Raw genomic sequence first — 15,405 nt, 5'->3', positions numbered from 1 at the left:
AATCCACCCGCCTCGGCCTCCCAGAGTGCTAGGATTACAGGCGTGAGCCACTGCACCTGGCCGAGTCCTTGAAATTTATTTGTTGAAGAAACCTGGTCCTGTGGAGTTAGTATCCTACTAAGTTAGTGTTCCCTCCTCCCCATCTTGTGATATTGTTTAACATGTTCCTCTGTCCCTTGTCTATATTTTTAGAATTATCATCATAAATTAAAATGGGCCTTTTGGATACACAGTTCTATAAATTTTAACACAATTATGCATGTAAAGATTTATGTAACCACTACCACATCAGGGTACAGTTTCATCACTGCCCCCAAACTCCCTCGGGCGATTCTTTTATAGTTATATACTCCTCCCAGACCTAACCTCTGGCAACCATGGGTCTGTTTTCTGTCACTGTAGTTTTGTCTTTTTGAGAATTTCATATAAATAAGTCATATGGTAGGTAAGTTTTCAAGAGTGACTTCTTTTATTCAACATAATGCCTTTGAGATTTATCCAAGTTATATGTACCAATAGTTTGCTCATTTTTATTGTTAAGAGTGTTCCATTGTATCTATGTGCTGTACTATGGCTTGTTTATCTCCTCACCTATTGAAGGACACTTGGGATGCTACCTGTTTTTGGTGATTATGAATGGAGCTGCATAAGTGTTCAAGGACAGGCTGTCATATGAACATAAATCTTCACTTCTCTAGGGTAAATACGCAGGGTGGGATTTCTGGTTATATGGTATAAGTGTGTTTAACTTTATAAAAAATTGCCAAACTATTTTTAGGAGTGGTTGTGCTATTTTGCATTCTCATCAGCAATGTGTAGGGTTCTAGTCACATTGCAACCTCAAGAGTGCTTGGTATTGGCAGTCTTTCTATTCTAGCTGTTCTAATAGGTGTGTGGAGGTATGGCTCTTTGTTCTGAAAAATACATTGACGGGCTTCTTAGCTTTTGAAAGGTGAGACCCTCTCTCTTGCTTCTTCCCCCATGGTGGTCTGGAGAGGGTAAAACAAAGCGGAGGCATTCATTACTCTGCCTACGTTAGCGGGATTTTGAATTTTCAAAGGGGATCCAGGAGAGAGGGGCTAGAGCTGCACCAAGAAGAGAAGAGAAAGGGTGAGGAGGAAGCGGGGGTGCCCATTGTGGGCCAGAGTGGGCTGGGGTAGGATGCTGGTCTTGGGGTCTGGAAGCCACAGGCGGAAAGCAGCTGTGCTGCAGACTGACAGGGGAGTGAGGGTCTGGCTCAGGGATCCATGGGCACTGGGAGTGGAGGGTGGCACCGAACTTCCTGCAGGACTGGGATAGGGCCTGAGTGTTTGGCTGAGTGTTAAAGGAATGGAGACCCTGGAGGGTTGGGGGACTTTGAGGACACTAGATTACATTTCAAAAACAAGCCTTACCATGCTATTCCCCCATCAGGCTCTTCATTGCTTCCTACTTCCTGAGATCACAACCTGACATCTTCATGTGACATATAAGGCCTTCCAGACAGGGCCCAGCCTAACTCTCCAACTTTATCTCCAAACACCACACCTCCTTCCATACTGCCTGTTCCAGCTAGAGGGAACCGCTTACATTTGCTTAAAAGCTTTGAGCTCTCCCGAGCCTTGCGTCCTTTGCACATGCTTCCCTTTGGTGGGAATGCTTTTTCCCCACCTTCGTTCGGCTTTGACACATCCTGCTCTGTGAAGCCCTCGCTGATCAATTTCCCTGTCTGCCCTCCCCTGCCCCACAAGCAGAGTTGCATGCCCCTGTCCGTGTCGCCACCAGGCCTTGCACAAACCTCCATGTTTGCACTCAGCAGTGTGCCTCATACTTTCGTATTGACACGTTTCTCACCCTCACTACTGTGACCTCTGTGGGAGCAGGCACCAGCTCTTGTTTGTCGTTGTGACCCTAGGACCTGGCAGTTCTGGGCTCAGAGCAGATACTAAATAAATGTGAATGAGTGAGGGCTGAGGGTGGACATCCCTTCGGGGGCTCTGACACTCTAATGATCATCTGTCCCTGTCCTGCCTGAAATACCACACTTGTTTATGAAAAGTATCTGTAATAAAGCTGGATACAGTTTGGCCTGGAAAAAAAACAATCCAGCTCAGAGTAGGGGGCTCAGCTGGACACAGATGTGTCTGATTTGCTGTGCCCCCTCTGGGTGCTGCTCTATCTTCTCATGAGCAACCCCGCCAGCATCTTGCTGGGACCCTACATCTACAGCATCCTCTGGTCTACCATGTAAGCTGCCCCTTTTGAAAATGAGATAGTCAGTCTGTCGTAATGTGTCCCTAGTAAGGCCTTGCTGGTCCCTGAGGTCTCATGGTGGGAGGGGGTGCATGCCTCCACAAATTTATATTGAGTCCACTCTCCTGAAGCAAACCCAAGGTCTCTGTGGCTGTCTCTCGGTGGTGTGCCTTCTGGCTGTGCCTCCTGTTGCTCTCATCAGATAGGGAGCTCTCTATGAAGTGGCTGCAGCTCACCTTTCTACACCTTCTTCCCCACCTTCCTCCCGCATCCAGTACTCTACAGGTTTTGGGTGTGAAAGCATATGGGCCGAATCTTCACACAACACAACATCCCCTTGTCCTTGGGAAATACCATAGCACGACTGAGTAGCAGTCTGCATTGCAAAGTCAGTGCCACATCCCTGTGGCTGGTACATAGTTAGAAGGCACAGCCTACCTGGTTATGATAAACTCTCTGTAACAAGTAAGTGATGCCAGGTCTCAAGTGTTCTGACTAATTCCCATCAGGCCATGGGACATACTTGTGCAATTTTACTACAGAGAGATTCCACCTGAGGGGTGAGTGGAAACAGAGATTTGCCACACCCTCTGCTAGCCAAGTTCTCCACTTCTGGAGCTGCTGCTTCTTGCGGGGAGGTGGCACCTTTATCTAATGTGCAGAAAGGCACATAGAAATTAGGTGTGGCCCTGATTAGCCTCATTTAAAGTCATTTTTTCCAAGCTGGTTGCTTGTCCGGGTGCTGTTTACCTTGTAGAAAGAGGAAGAATGCCAACTTCTCCCTCCTACACCACTGCCCCACACCCATCCAAGAAGGGCAAGTGTTTGGGTCCCTCCTGCCTGGTGGGGGCTTTCCTAACCCTTGTGGCCCTCACTGAGCCTGGTCCTCTTCTCTAGCTCTCTGATCACAGTTCGTCTCCTGGGACCCTGCGCTGCTCTGGTGTATAGTCTTGCTTCACCTGTTGAATTAAAAGCCTTTGAGCACAAGGGCTGGGTCTCCTGACTTTCCCTCATGCCCAGGCTGCATCTGGGCATTGGAAGGCATTCACTTGGGGTTTGGAAACAAGTGGATGAGCCATAGCTGTGTCCATTTCCTTTCTTTAGTCCCTCCCAACCGTCCCCACTGCCCACCAAAAGCAACTTCACTCCTTCTGACCCTGAACATTCTGGCTTTCAACTTTCACACGCAGAAGAATCATCTGCGGAGCTTTCAGAGTTTCTGATGCCCAGGCTGAACCCTAGACCAATGAAACCATAATCTCTAGACATGAGATCGGGCACCAATATCTTTCCAACATGCTGCCAAGTTTGAGAAGGTGCTAAGACTAGAGGGTAGATTGGGGAATAGATAACATCCCCTTTTCTAAGTTCTCCTGGATTTAAATATCTCTTTGCCAATAAAGTTCAAAGGGCCTCTCTCTAAGCCATTTTACAGCCTGAATCCAAGTGTTCTTCCTAAAACACAGATCAGATGGTGTCACTGATGGAGCCACTGTCAGTGGCTTCCCAGCGCCTGTTGGTAAAGTCCAAACTCCTGGCATGCAGACCAGGTCCCTTGTGCCTCCAACCTTACTGACCTCTCCAGCCTCATCACTCGCATCCCTTTCCTCAAAGCTTGTACTATGGGCACACTAAAGTTTTTGAAATTTCATGAACATGTCATGGTTCCACTTGTCCTCAGGACTCCTTGTATCTGCAGCTATATGCAGACAGCCGTGCTTTCTGATGGCATCTGATTTTGAACTGCTTCTCACATCTGGATGCTAAAAGTTAGCCCCCTGCCAGAGGGTCTGGTTGCTGTCAACCCATATTCTTTGATTTTTCATTAAATCTGTAGAGAGTGAGATTGCAAAGCCCTCCTTAGCACTCCCTCTGAGAGTCTGCTTCCTCTGTAGAAAGTTCTCTGAAACATCTAGCTGAAGACATGGTCAGTGAGATGCAACACTGTCCCCGTCTTGGTCCCAGGAGATGGGGCCACAGAGGGGTCCCCCATGGCTTCATTATCTGTGTGGTTTTCCTGCTCTTACCTGCACCATGGTGTGGGGGGCGAGCAGGTCCTCCACTTGCTCTTTGTTCTCTGCCTGTTCCCCCTCCAGTGGGTGCCAGATTGCCAACAGAAGAAGGGTCCAGGCTGGCAGCAGGGCTTGGGTGTTGGAGATCTGGCACCCAGAGGCTGAGGACTGGTGAGCGTGTGTGGGGGTGGCCCCAAGCCTGGCTGAGTGTCTGTTCCATGCCACTGAAGCCTCTTGTCTCACCAATTATGTGAATAACCAAGAGTCAGCTGCTTTTCTAATGCACTCAAGTCGGGCATGACAAATGATCCTGGCAGGAGAGAGAAACAGGTCCCAAAAGAATGTTCCTGAAGATTGTAATTAGTATGTCTATCTTTCCATTCCTTGTCCAGAGCGCCCATGCTCATGCTGAGCTTGGAACAAGAAGGCAGATGCAGAGGTGGAAACATGAGCATTGGTGGAACATCTTAGCTTTCCCTTCTCCTTTTGTTTTCCTCTGCAAAAGTCCCTGTGCCCACTCAGCCCAGCATGAGGGCTGTAAGTTTTTGGCGAGAGCCCTAGAATGTGCAGGGCATTCATTTGATGGCCTGGGGGGGGCGTTAGGTGTCACTCTGAACCATTCAGGCGTGAGGTGGTTGGGTTAAAGTCCCTTATACAGGGTGAAGAGTCCTGTCCTAGCTGGCTGGGTATTGTCCGGAGGTCAGGAGAGTTATTTGCTCTGGAGAAGGAGCAAAAGCTTTACCTTATACACTATGGGTGACCCCAGCATCCTGAGGTCCCACCACAGTGGATGTAGTTCCCAGGAGAGTTGATGGGGCTTTTTCTCAGGAGGACCACACTCTACATAATTACCCAAGACAGAGTCTCCTGTCAGCCTCTTATTTCTTAAGAGCTGGGATCTGACTGACGGAAGCCAATGACCCAGGTAACTGGAGATGGGAAGAGCGTGGAGAATCACCTAATTACAGCAGATGCCTTGAAGTTTGGGGTTGGGTCCCAGTAGGAAGCAGCCCATCCCTCAAAGGGGAGCCTAAGTATTTTTCTGCCTTGGATCTGGTGAGGAAAAAACAAGACTAATGTCGGAGAAATCAAAGCAACTGGTGACTCCAGGGTTAGGACTAAGGTGTTTTTGGGATTTGAGGGATTGACTTATTTTGGCTAGGAAATCAAGCTCAGGAAATCATCAAATCAATGGACCAACGCACTGGGGCCTATAAAAGGGGCCACTTCTCTCCCTGTGTCAGAAGGTGCTCTTTCCTCCGAGGCTTTCTGAACCAGGACATCTTGCTGCATCCACAGAAAATGATGAGCCAGAAGTCCAGCAGAGCCTCCCAGGCCACCCAAGGCTCCAGTGGCCGCTCTGCCATCGTGGTGTCTGGCCAGAGCCGCAGCAGCTCCAAGTCCCAGTCTGCCTCTCGCTCTGGGGGAGGCAGTGCCTCCTTGGCCTGTGCTATGATGGGGGGCACCTTTGGCAGCAGGAGCCTGTACAGCCTTGGGGGCAGCAAGAAGATCTCGCTGAGTGTGGCCGGAGGTGCTGCCCAGGCTGGGGGTGCGACACGGGGGTGTTCGGGTGCCTTCGGGGGCAGCCTGTGTGGGGCTGGAGGAAGAGGCATGAGAAGTGGCTTTGGAGGAGGCTCCTTCAGGGTTGGGGGGAGACTGGGCAGCTTTGGAGGAGCACCTGGTGGAGCTAGAGGCCTTGGGAGTTCGGGGAGCTTTCCCCTCGGCATCCAGGGGGTGACCATCAACCAGAGCCTCCTGCAGCCCCTGAACGTGGGGATCGACCCCCAGATTGGGGAAGTGAAGACCCAGGAGAAGGAGCAGATCAAGACCCTCAACAACAAATTTGCTTCCTTCATCGACAAGGTGAGTGCCCGTGGTGGGGGAGGGGCCATGGCCCTGAGAACCCCTGTGGCCTCCCAGGTTAGGGGGCCTGGGTTTGGGGGGCAAGCCTGCTCCTGAGCCGGGGCTGGGCAGGCCACAACCTCTCCTCCATGGTCGATCACAGGTGCGGTTCCTGGAGCAGCAGAACAAGGTGCTGGAGACCAAGTGGTGCCTCCTGCAGCAGCAGACGGCCACCTCCAATGCCAGCGCCGATGACCTGCAGCCCTTCTTTGAGTCTTACATCAGCTGCCTGCAGGCCCACCTGGACAGGCTGCTGACGGAGCGGGGCCGGCTGGACGGGGAGCTGGGCACCATGCAGGCACTCATGGAGGAGTACAGGAGGAGGTGAGAAGCGCTGCCCGTGAGCTGAGGCTTAGGTGCCAAGGCCGTGAGGCCGTCTGGCCTCTGTGGGCCTTGGGCAGGGAGCCGGGGCTGTGAGTGAGGAAGGAGCACACGGGGCTTGCTGGAGCACCTGCCGTGCGCCACTAGGTGTGAGCACCAGCTCTGGAGCCAGGCTGCCGGGTGCAGGCTTGACTACGTCACCTTCCAGCTGCACAATCACAGGCGATTTATTTAACCATTTTGTGCCTTAGTTTCCTTATTTGTAAAATGGGGATGATAACAGTTGTATCTACCTGAGAGATTTGTCGTGAGAGTTAAATAATTTAATATATGCCGAGCATTTCGAACAGTGCCTGGCTATTGCTAATTAATTAATATTAATGAAATTTTAGCAACCAAATAGATTATTAATAATAATTATTTCATCATTATTAAATTACATTAACTACAGTGGACATACAACAAAGTGTATCGAGCGCCTGCTCTGTGCCTGGCCCTGTGCTAGGTGCTGGGGTGGCCACTGGGCACACGTGGCCTGCTGTGTGGGGTAGCAGACTCCTTAGCCGGTGGCAGCAGCAGCAGAGATGAGCCCCCCGTCAGGGCCTGGACTGCGGGAGGGGCGGGAGAGAGAAGCCCAGGGTTCTCCCTGGGAGTTGCGGGCCCTGTGGGCCTGCAGTGCTGACTGAGGAGCGCAGAGGCAGCCTGGAGCTGGGCGTGGGGAGGCCTCAGTGTGGGGGACGGCAGGCTGTGTGGGCAAATCAGAGGACTGGGCGTGATGAGACTGCCTTCTGTCCAGTCTCTCTGGCCTGGAGGAGGGCCGGCTCTTGCCCGTTGTGGGGACCATCACCCACGTTCTGAACATCTGTGCTAGTGCTAGGCAGGGCTGGGAGGACTCGGGGCTCAGTGGGTCTCTCTACTTGAGAGAGAGATTTCTGCTCGGTTCGCCGCTGGGATCCTCAGCCTAGAGCAGAGGGCAGCGCTGGGGCCAGCCAGGGACCGTGTCCAGCACAGCCCTGTAGCATCACTGCGGCTGAGCGGTTGCTCCTCCCGCAGGTACGAGGAAGAGGTGAACAAGCGCACAGCGGCTGAGAATGACTTTGTGCTTCTGAAGAAGGTGGGCAAGGACTGGGGCTGGGTGGGGTCTGGGTCTGGGGCTGGGGGTGGTCAAGGCCAGGTTGGACAGTGCTCAGCAGGGGGAAGGCCAACTTCCCACTGTGCCTGGGGGACTTTCCAGGACTGTCTTAGCGCTGCCAGCCTGATCTTTTCTCAAATGTCGCACTCTGCTTCCCTTATCATTAGACTAGTGCCGGAGAGGCCTGGGTGATGGGAGTGAGAAGTGATGGGGAGAGGGTGAGACATGGAGAGTCTCCTGAGCTGAACCTGCCCCAGGCTGGGGACAGGGGCACACACGAGCCCTTGCAGGTCCCTGTCACTGGGTACCTTATCTCTTTCCAGGCAGAAATCCTGCTATCTTTTTTTTTTTTTCCCCTGTGACCAAGCTGCTTCCCCAGACTATAAGGGCTCAACAGCGGCCAAGTTGCTTTGAGCTCTGTGGGATACAATTGCCACTTTTCTTGTTGCAATGAGGCATTGGCATCAGCCATGAGAGCTCTCTTTAATTCCTGAGTCCCATTTTCAAGTCACGCTTACCCTGAGTAGTCTAATGACCAGGGTAACAATGTTTTCCATTTCCCTTCATAACAATTGTAATCGTTGACAAGTACGTATTTTAAACAAACGAGGATGTGCTAATTGCTGATCTGGTGTTCTCCCTCCCTAGGAAGTGGACACTTCCTACATGGCCAAAGTGGACCTGGAGGTCAAAGTGCAGAGTCTGATGGACGAGATCAACTTCCTGAGGCCCCTCTTTGAGGCTGTAAGGCCCTGCTCTATCCCATCATGTGCTTAAGATGTGACTGATCTTCTCAAGCCTAATTCTTTTCATTCTTGGCTTTGTTTCTCACGTTGATTACCACACCATCTACTCGGATTCTGAGACCTCTGAAACCATCCATCTATCAAATATCTTAACTCCCCTTCCTTTCTTTCCCCCTTTTCTGTGTCCCCCATCTGTGCCAGCACCTATGGGTAACATTTTCCAAGTCTCCTCCCCCATCCAAGGTGCCTGGACGCCCCTGCAGCAGGATCGGGACAGAGGCCCCTTCCTTCCTTTGCCTGTACCTTGGTCATCACATTTTTAGTGTCATTACTGAAAGTTAACTTTGGGGGTTCGCTGTCCATTAGATGTGAGCAGGATTGGCTTTGTGTCTACAGGAATACAACCAGCTCCTGTCGGAATCCAATGACACATCCGTCATCCTGTCCATGGACAACAATAGGCACCTGGACCTGGACAGCATCATCGCCGAGGTCAAGGCCCAGTACGAGGACATCGCCCAGAGGAGCAAGGCTGAGGCCGAGGCGCTGTACCAGACCAAGGTGGGTGATTCAGGCCACCTGGAGGAACCAGCTTTCTCTTGGGGCCTTCATTCCTGCCCAATTTAGCCACCCAGGTCCCAAACCCCTATGCAGTCCTCAAGGACAGCCAGGGACCCTCTGAAAACTGGCTCACAGAAACACAGACTCCCCAGGACCTCCAGCCTAGATAAACGTGACCAAGCATTCAGGTGATCAGTTAGAGCTTGGCGTGGAGGTGATGGGAAAGCTAATGACCCTGATTTGATCACTACACAATCTATGCATCTATTGAAACATCACACTGTCCCTCGTGAATATGTACAATTATTATGTGCCAATGAAAAATAAAATAGAACTAAAAAGAGCTTGACAAATCATAGCAGGGCTGAAGTTAGCCCATAGAGTGCCTTTGTGCTAGTTAGAAAAAGTGCCCTCTGAGCAGCTGCGGCAATGTGGGCCATGGCTTGGCTAGGAGACTGCAGGCCGGGCTTTGGCTCCCACTTGCATCCTTGGCCAAAATTGGAGGCCTACTCACCACCATCACCACCACCACCACCACCACTACCATCCTCCTCATCTTCATCATCATCAGCTGAGCAGGTTGGTAAGCAAAGCTAACCCAGTAGGACAAGCAGCAATCTTTCCTATTTTTTGGATTGGAAAAACCTCCCAACTGATCTCAAGTGCTTTCCTTCCATGGCAAGTTCTTGAGCAGCACCCCGACTTTGAACATAAGCCAAAGATCATCCTGAAGGGCCAGAACCCACATTTTCTTTTTTGAGTGCCCTCTGATGTTCCTGGTTGACAGTTTCCTCTTCCTCTCACCTCTCAGCTTGGAGAGCTGCAGACCACGGCCGGCAAGCACAGCGATGACCTGAGGAGCACCAAGAGTGAGATCGCCGAGCTCAACAGGACGATCCAGAGGCTACGGGCCGAGATAGAGAGCGTCGGGAAGCAGGTATCCCTCCGTGGAGGAGCTGGGCAGGTTCAGCGTCCCTGGGGTGGGCCACACTCTGCAGAATGCTCCCCCCAGGCTTGCTACCTGGTATTTTGATGACAAAGTCGGAGGGGCTGTCAAGGGAGGTCAGGCCCTACCCCTTTCATGTCCTAGCCCTTCACCCACGCAAACGTAGGAGGGTGTTAGTGCACACCCATCCTCCACCGGGGACAGCCCCCCAGGTCTCTGGGTGACAACCTAGAAAGTCTGGGTGGTCCTGTCATTCTCCCTGTGCTCGTCCCACTGAGCTGCCCACTAGTTCTCAAACCTTTTCAACACTCCCACTGTGGCAGCCAGAATGTCCTTTCCCATATCTGCAGCAATCTATCAAACTCCAGGTTTTCCTCCAACAATGGGCCGGACATCTCCTTGTCTATAAAACTCCTCCGCCTGCCAAGCCCTGCCCTCCCTGCCCCAGCGTCCCTTCCGGGTTCCATGGAGCCCTGTGCTTTCCACGCCACGTCATGGCCTTACGCTTTTCACATGCCTGCTCTCCTGTTCTCCCTGTCACCTGGAAGGGTGCCAGGCTCCGGGGCTGTGTCTTGTTCATTGCTGTTTCCTGGCCCCCAGTGTGAAGGACAGAGGGCAGGTGTTAGGGGAGAAGTTGAGGGTGGCTCCTCTGACCTCACCACTCACTTCCACTTGCCTCAGATCTGGGTTCTTCTCCCTCAAACCGAGGCCACTTGAAACCTCCTTCAAAGTCACTTCCCAAATGGGATGCTCTTCTCCGGCCTCATAGGGTTGGGGAGTGCTGGGGAGGGACAGATAGATGCGGACCTGTGCTCACCTCCGTACGCCCAGGTGAGTCCAGAGATCCAGCGCACTTCCTTTCTCTCTTCTTCCCCCAGAACAGTAACCTGCAGACGGCCATCACTGACGCCGAGAAGAGGGGTGAAACGGCGCTAAAGGACGCTCGGGCCAAGCTGGCGGAGCTCAGGGAGGCCCTGCAGCAGGCCAAAGATGACCTGGCCCGGCTGCTGCGTGACTACCAGGAGCTGATGAGCGTGAAGCTCGCCCTGGACGTGGAGATCGCCACCTACCGCAAGCTGCTGGAGGGCGAGGAGTGCAGGTGGGTAGGGGACCTCGGCTGTGGTGGGGAAGCCACTGTGAGAAGCAGGTTCACCAGGATCTTGTGTGCCTGGTCACATCGACAGTGATCTTCCACCTAGCTGCACCGGCCCCCGCCTTCCCTGTCATATCCCTGGTGTCCCCGCAGCAGAGCAGGGGACAAAGGAGGGCCTCGACAAATGTTTGTTAAACTTCCCTCACTGCTCAGCACTCTCTCCTTCCCCCAGCTCCTTTAAGGCCCAGGGATGCAAACCTGTTTTAAATTTCCACACATTCGAGCAGGTAAATCCTTTACTCGAAACAGGCATGCAGTGGACCCCAGGGGCAAACACCAGTCAATTTTGCATGTTTCTGGTTTTGATCAACCTTGCTCCTGCCGGCCTCTTCCCGTGGCACGCTGAGAGCACACTCTGCCATTGGCGTCACATGTTTCAGAGCAGCTGAGGTCATGGGATCAAACGGGGCATCTCATTAATTCCCGGTCTCCTCCCACCGAGGCATCATGAAATCCACCTCGCCCTCAGTCTTACCACTCTCCCCTGGTTCCCTATCCTAGTTTTCTACCATGGCTTTGGACATTCCTCCTGAGGTCTGACTTTAGTCTAGGCTGTTGCAGTTCATATTTGTGCTGTCTGGACAGTCAGTGGAAAGCGCCATGGAAAGAGCACTGGATTGGGAGTCCTACTTCTTGCCAGGCGACCACTAGGGTTTGCCTGTATTCACTGTGTGACCTTGGATAGGTTCCATCCGCTATTTGAGCCTCATTTTCCTCATTTTCTAAAAGAGAGGATCGGACTAGATAATCTTTGAGGTGTTTCTTAACGGTACATTTGGAGTGGTAAGGGGCTCTGTGTTTCTATAACTTGCGTTTCTTCTTTCTCTTTCTACAACAGGATGTCTGGGGAGTGTCAAAGCTCTGTGTGCATCTGTAAGTGTCTTGCGTACTTTTTCCTTTGAGGTCGGGTTAATATCATTGCTAGTGGGATGGCATAGCCACTGACCTTGGAATGGAGTGGCAGGGTCCATGCTTTCTCTTTGACAAGGAATAGGTCTGCATAAAATGAAGGCATTGCTGATTCCCACATTCCCGCCTCTGGAGCTGGGGCAAGAGAAAATGCATGCACTGCCGCTCCTCATGTCTCACTCTGCTGTAGCTGAGCTCGCTCGCCCACCACCTCCTGTGGCCACCTCACCTTCCAACACCCCTGTGCCTCTTACCGTCCATCCCTCAGCCCCGAGTCCCTCCACCTTCTCTGCACCTTTGTCTCTATCCCTCCACCACTTTCCAACACCTCGTGGGCAGAGGGGTGACAGGTCGTCTCCTTGCAGCTGTGGTTCACAACACCAGCACCATTGAGTCCGGAGCTGCCAGCCGCAATGGCAGAGGCAGTGGCTCCAGCATCCCCAGCTGCGGAGGTCAGAGCACAGGTCAGAGCGTCCAGACCATCAGCAAAGTCCCTGTGGGCCAGAGCTTGGGAGCCAGCAGTGCCTCCTCTTCCTCTGCCAGAATCATCCAGACCAGCAGCGCCAGCAGCCAGCGCACGTACGCCAAATTCTGAGCCGACGTCTCGCCCCTCCCCGACAGATGACCCTGCAGTCTAGCCCAGCCCCTCCTGCTTAGTTCTTCGCATTGTTGGGCTCCTCATGCCCCAGCCCCAGACACCCCAGGCTCTGGGCAGAGTTCCTTCCCCTCTTGTGGGTGCCGAGCCTCTGTGGGAAGGTACATTGTTGGATAACAGCCTCTCTGCTCCCAGCCCTGCCCTCGGCTTGGTTTGAGATGTGCCCTTACTCTCTCTCTCTGCAAGGTCTCTACTTACTCCTCTCCAATAAACTGCTGCATGTTTCACTGCATTTTCATTGATGAGTTTTATTGACTGTCACTCTGCATGGTTGGTAGGGTAAAGGTCAGGGGAGGAAGCAGAGAGGGGGAGAGAAAGAAGCCGTGTCCTCAGAGAGCAACCTGTTGGGGACAGAGGGCATCATGAGGCATAGGTAAGCAGAGGGGTGAGGTAGGATGGGGACTGCAGAGCCTGGCAGGGTGGAGATGGGACCAGCCCTGGCCCCGCTCCTGGAGCCCTGGCTCTCTGGCTTGGCTTCTGACATCTCATTTGGCCTCCCACTTTGCTGACTTGCTCCAACACTCCTGCCCCAGCTAACCGGCTAAGCGCTCCCAGGCCCCCTTGGCTCCTAGGTCTGCAGTCTGTTTGCTTCCCACCCACACTGCAGCCGCCTAAGCTTCCCCTTACAGTTCCAGCCCTGCACTGGAGCCACAAATCTGCACTGGCCCAGCTGGGTCCTGATCTCCAGCCCCTTGCAACGCACTGCTGGACCCTCAGACCCCCCACCCTGAGCTGAGCCAATCCTTGCTGCCCCCCCACAAAGGGAGTTCAGGGCTTCTCAGTCTCTGTACCCTCTTGGACCACGGAATGCTCCCACCTTTCCCCACCTGCCAGTCACCTTCCCTCTCAAGCCTGGCTCAGATGTGCAGCAGTGATGAGATGTGGGGATCCAAGGGGTGTGGCCTGCCCACCCCCTTCTGGATGCTGCATAGCCCCCGGGGGCCACATTGGCTGGCCCTCGAGGTAGATCCTCTGGGGGATGTTGACCTGTTTGATTTGGGGCAGACGACACCAGGGTCCACTCTCCTGTGATTCTTTTCACTTCTCTTGGGGAGGAGCGAGAAGACAAGTTTGACGCCCATGTTCCATTCACCCTGTCCTCTGCCACTGGGGTCCTGCTCTGCCAACCCACTGAAGTCTCCAGGGGCTTCCTCAACGTCCACATGGTGGCTCAGTTTGGTCATTTTCTTAATCTTTTGAGGCCTCTGACACCGTTGTCTGCCCCATTTCACCTCGTTTTCCCTCTGCCTCTCTCGCCCTGTCTTCTTGGTTCCTTCTGCTGTCTTCTCTTCCCCTGCCCACACATCGGATGCTGGAGCTCTGTGTCACTTTAAAAACCTCTTATGAAGCTACAATAAACATACAGAAAGGAGCACAGACCTCAAGTGTCCAGTGTGGTGAATTTTCTCAAGCTGAACCCAGCCAAGTAACCAGCTCCCAGAGCAAGGAACGGACATTCTCATCACCCCAGAAGTTCCTCCCTGGGCTCCCCTCCAATCACCGCCTCCACCCCCCAATCCCAGGAAATCATCATTCCAACCTCTAACAGCGCAGGTTAGTTTTACATGTTTTTGTACTTTCTATAGATGGAATCATACAGTTTGTGTCTGGCCTCTTTGTTCAACACAGAGGTAGTGAGAGGTACCTGTATTGTTGCAAGTGGTTGTAGCTCATTCATTCTTAGCAGTATTTCACCGTGTGGCTAAACCGCCGTTTATTTCCCTGTTTTACTACTGAGGGACATTGGCGTATATTCCAGCTTTTGGCCATTAGGGACACAGCTGCTATGAACATCCCACACATGTCCTTGGGGAGTCATGTATGCACTCCATGTCTTCATGTGTACCCAGAGGTGGCTTTGCTGTTGCACAGGGTATGTCGATGTCCAGCTTTAGTAGACACTCCAGACAGCTCCCTAAGTAGCTCCAGGTGTGCAGGACGGGCCTGGTTGCTCCAAATTCTTGCCAACGCTGGTATTTTCTTTCTTCTGCATTTCAACTTTTCTGGAGTGGGTGCTGTTAGATGTGTTTGTGGTTTTAATTTGCATGTGCCTTAGTGATTAATGATGTTGAGCCCCTTTTCACGTTTATTGACCATTGGGACCTCTTTTATGCCTGTTTTGCCCGTGTTTCTGTTGCGGAGTTGTCTGTATTATGTTGGATATATGAATTATGAATATCTTCTCCCACCCTGTGGGTTGCCTTTTCACTCTCTTAATGAAACTGTTTGATCAGCAGAATTATTTATTTTTACTTCTTTAAATTCATCATTTTGTGTGTGTGTGTGTGTGTGTGTGTGTGGTGTTTTTGTGTCCTGTTTAAGAACTCTGCTCTGTACTTTGAGGCCACGGAGACTTTCTCTGGTTCCTTTAGAAGCTTTACTGTTTTACATTTCACATTCAGATCTACAATCACATTTTGTGACTGATACATTTTTTCATCTGGATATTAAATTGGGGGTTTTATAACATTTAAAATATTGAAAGGTAAATCTGGTTACTCTTGACGGTGAACACACAGGTGTCTGCTATGCTGTTCTCAGTATGATTGTGATATTCTATAGTTAAAAATAAAATAAAAAATATTTAAAAATTGATGTTCCCTGGGTTCCTTCTTTGATTCCCTGTTCTGCTCATGCTACATACTATTCCTGGGTGTTTGCCTACTCCCATTTCATTCATACATCGATTCAAACTTCATCGAGCACCCATTTGTACCACAGGGGTGGTGGCCACAGAGATGGATATAACTTACAGTCTGGTATATGTAGGGACACACAAGTGTAGCAAAGTTCATTGGAATGGCTAATCTAAAGAACAGGTCAGAGCTCACACTGT

At 51.9% G+C, this 15,405-nt stretch overlaps 1 protein-coding gene across 1 annotated transcript; it reads left to right on the top strand.

Annotated features, from left to right (window-relative positions):
* Positions 1-5,546: 5,546 nt before the first annotated feature.
* On the top strand, positions 5,547-12,509 carry LOC105815135 (keratin, type II cytoskeletal 2 oral-like). The gene is made up of 9 exons (XM_012650275.1): positions 5,547-6,107; positions 6,250-6,470; positions 7,521-7,581; positions 8,248-8,343; positions 8,742-8,906; positions 9,718-9,843; positions 10,731-10,951; positions 11,844-11,878; positions 12,280-12,509. Exons 1-9 carry the CDS (start codon positions 5,547-5,549, stop codon positions 12,507-12,509), a joined length of 1,716 nt encoding a protein of 571 aa, XP_012505729.1.
* Positions 12,510-15,405: the final 2,896 nt, after the last annotated feature.

This window comes from Propithecus coquereli, unplaced genomic scaffold (assembly GCF_000956105.1).
Source record: "Propithecus coquereli isolate 6110/MARCELLA unplaced genomic scaffold, Pcoq_1.0 Scaffold111, whole genome shotgun sequence".
Classification (NCBI taxonomy): Eukaryota; Metazoa; Chordata; class Mammalia; order Primates; family Indriidae; genus Propithecus; species Propithecus coquereli.
The sequence above is the reverse complement of the archived record's forward strand: the minus strand, read 5'-3'. Positions and strand labels throughout refer to the sequence as shown.

What these genes read in the sequence shown, in the direction of transcription:
- LOC105815135 (XM_012650275.1), top strand. Translation starts at nt 5,547, where the DNA reads ATGATGAGCCAGAAGTCCAGCAGAGCCTCCCAGGCCACCCAAGGCTCC. An exon ending in ACTTTGTGCTTCTGAAGAAG is followed by an intron (nt 7,582 to 8,247) that starts GTGGGCAAGGAC and finishes CTCCCTCCCTAG; the next exon opens with GAAGTGGACACTTCCTACAT. An exon ending in TAGAGAGCGTCGGGAAGCAG is followed by an intron (nt 9,844 to 10,730) that starts GTATCCCTCCGT and finishes TTCTTCCCCCAG; the next exon opens with AACAGTAACCTGCAGACGGC.